This window comes from Morone saxatilis, unplaced genomic scaffold (genome assembly GCF_004916995.1).
Source record: "Morone saxatilis isolate NCDOM2014 unplaced genomic scaffold, NCSU_SB_2.0 Contig11, whole genome shotgun sequence".
In the NCBI taxonomy this organism is placed as follows: Eukaryota; Metazoa; Chordata; class Actinopteri; family Moronidae; genus Morone; species Morone saxatilis.
The window spans coordinates 30,792,039-30,795,301 of record NW_023339663.1 but is presented as its reverse complement, the minus strand read 5'-3'; the positions used below and the strand labels follow the sequence as shown (position 1 = coordinate 30,795,301).

General features: G+C 40.8%; 1 protein-coding gene across 1 annotated transcript in view; it reads left to right on the top strand.

Annotated features, from left to right (window-relative positions):
• Positions 1-3,263, top strand: part of mtch2 (mitochondrial carrier homolog 2) — a 9,523-nt gene continuing 6,260 nt past the window's right edge. Inside the window, exons 1-3 of the mRNA XM_035682414.1 lie at positions 1-142; positions 1,271-1,355; positions 2,900-3,006. Of these exons, the coding sequence (XP_035538307.1) occupies positions 5-142; positions 1,271-1,355; positions 2,900-3,006 (330 nt within the window). The 5' untranslated portion in view covers positions 1-4. The remainder of the gene's footprint in view (positions 143-1,270; positions 1,356-2,899; positions 3,007-3,263) is intronic.

Sequence of the window (3,263 nt, the reverse complement as noted above, 5' to 3'; positions counted from 1 at the left end):
TCCTATGACGCAAGACCAAAGAGAAGAACTTCCTGTCTCCCCTGTCTCTCCAAAAATGGCGGACACGTGTGGCCAAGTATTGCTGGGCTCAGGGCTCACCGTCCTCTCCCACCCTCTGATGTACATTAAGGTCCTGATCCAGGTAAGAGGGGAGCTGTTCGTGTACACGCTGGGAACGTGATACTGGTCCGGGTCCTTCAGTCGCGGTTTGCGAGCCTTTGTAAATACAGTAGAAGTCAACCACCCTGAAGAGGGAACTGCCAAAGTCCATTGGAAATAGCGCAGTTTAATGTTGCCTTGGTTCTCAGTAAATGAATGTGCAGTGTAGGGCCTAACTCAAGCACTTCGGTGAATCGCTACAGTGGACTCTTTAGTTCAGCGTAATGTAACACACATAGCCGCAATCATAACGAAAGCAACACCAACTCCATTATTGTTCCGCCTGTTGTCCCTATGACCTTCTGTCTCCAAAACACTCAGTAGTGGGCGGAAGCGAGGTGTGTGAATCAATTCAAGTTCATACCGTATTCAAATATAGGGCTGCTTAGTTTATCTTCTGTATTCCAAATGTATGAGAATACTTTAATCTCCCTGGCACATATTTTCATATTCTTGTAACAAGCTGAGGTGTATTAGGTTGCGATACAATGCATTGCTAGCTGTGTTGTCTGATGTTTTGGTGTCTAGTTTCTGCTTTTTAAAACAATTCCTGAAATGAAAAAAAGGGATTTGTGATTTCCGCTCCCGGAACACACACACACACACACACACACACACACACACACACAGAGTGGCCTTGTTGACCCGCGTGACAGTGAAAGGTCAGGAAGTAACGTTAGCTAACGGTTGTTGGCACTGACAGTTGTTAGCCGTTAGCTCTCTCTCTGTCTGTCTGCATGTACGAACTGTGTGACAGGTTTGTAAAAGCATTGACCGCGTTGCTAGCACGCTAGCACAGTATCGTTATTCACTGACCAGTGCTTTTTGGCCACTAAATGATTTGTGAGCTAACACTAGCTTTGGCTATGGCTATAGTTGATCATTTACTTCTTGTAGCATTACAGTCAACATTGTTTTAAAAACAGAGTAAGTAGCGCTCAGAGAAACGTCCGTATCGCAATAATGAACTACAGACATTTAGACCAAAGTTGATGAATGCGTCAAAAAGAAACCCGGAAGTGTGTGCTGCTGAGACACACACACACACACACGTACACACACAGCAGTACAGTTGCATATTGGTTCTCATTATTATTGTGTGTGTCGTCAGGTAGGACACGAGCCGCTCCCTCCCACCCTGGGCAGGAACCTGTTCGGCAGACAGGTGTACCAGCTGCCCGGCCTGTTTGCCTATGGTGAGTCTCGCCCATTCACAATTATATTTATCACAGTGCTCTTAAGAAAGCAGAATGAGCTGTGCATTTAATGTCTCTCTATGCTGCTGTATGTTCTACTTTATTGTAACAACCCAGCCTAAACTGTATTGGCACTGTTATGGAACTGTTAGGAGATCTGAACTTGCCACATTTGACTTATACAAAAAGTGACTGGGGGGTTATTCAAACATGAGAACAGTGTGTCAAATTGAAATAAAGTGCATGTTGGGTTGCTTTATGCAGTCAGATGCCTGATCTGTCTTTCCCTAGATATGATTGTAGTTGGTGATATTTTGCAGGAATGTAGAAGCAATTTTCCTGCTTGTCATTCGGAATATGAGGCTCCTAAAAGTAAATATGTCTTTGAACTTAAATAGTAATGACACAAGTCTATTGTTTTGTAATCTTCCTTCAAGTAGCCCTGTAACAAAGTTATGTTTACATTTGGTGGTTCTCACTTGAACACACTGTGTGTATCCTTGAGGTTTAACATTTCACATTTCAAAAAACAACCCTGCATTGTTTACATCCATGTTTATTTGCTAGCAGTCTTCTTCTTTCTTGCCTTTGTTTGCACATTGCTTTGTTTATTGCCATGTTACTGTCACCCACTGTCAGTCAGTGGAAAGGCGGGGAATGGCGTGAAACCTATCTGTATATGTACTTCTACTAACTACTTGTTTACTAACTAGTATGCGGGTCTTCCAGCCCCGATCATCCAGTAAGAGCACACATCTGAGTTCAGCTCGGGCTGTGTTCCTGTACCTGATATTAACATGCATCTTGGGTGATCTAATCATAAGTGGACAGCTTTAAGCATGTCAGTTCACACACGGCATTAAAATGTGTCTCAAGTGACTACTTTGGATTTCACTTCCCTGTTCTATATGTAAACAAAGACTATAGGTCTGTAGCCTACTCAGGATTTTGTCAGTCAGTGTTCATAATAACTCTCGTTTTGGCTGTTCAATAAAAATACCAAACAGTTTTTTAAGGCTCTTTAAGTTGAATTTGATGGTGTAATAAAGCTACCTAAATCCAACAGGCCATGCAATGTTGGAAAAGTCTATTTAAAAGTGACAGCGCTGCTTGCATGAACTAGAACATGGTGTCAGCAATCTACCTGGTCAGATCTCAGAGGAGTTAATCCACATCTTTGGGAGCTATCTGATAAATGCAGTTTGATTTTTATCTTTATTTCTGATTTATGGTCTCATTGTTGATACTAGAGCAAAACACAAACGAACCAATGTACAGGTCCACAACAAAAAAAAATCCCTTTACAACCGTACATTGACAAAATTCTCATGCTGAGCTCATTGGTCACAGTTTAGTGTAAGTGTCTTTTTTATTTTTATTTTTTAAATGTAACAGCGTAAGATTTGGAATACTTCATTAATAATAATCCTTTTTTTTATTACATAATGGTGGTTTTAAAAGGCATCTTTTTTTATATAAACATCAAATTGTTTTTAAAGTGCATTTTATAACTGATGCTGCTGTGTATTGTATGAATGTTTCAGCAAAACACATCATCAAGATTGATGGGAAAGCAGGTCTCTTCAAAGGGCTCGTCCCAAGGCTGGGCGCAAGCACCATCGGCACTGTTGTGCACAGCAAAGTTGTGCAGGTAGGCCTGGATATACCAAGTGCACCATAAACGGATATAATCACACATACAGCTTGTTCTTCAGATGAAAGCAATACATGTATGGAGGTATAGTGCAACAATTAACATCATCCTTTAGCATTGTGTAAATAATTTTTTCTTGTTGTTGGGCACAATTGTGTGTGGAAAATGTCTTCTAAATAGCCATATGTAAATCTAGTGCTGTTTAATTATCAGCCATATTAATTGTATATAGACTGTACTGGTATCCACTAATC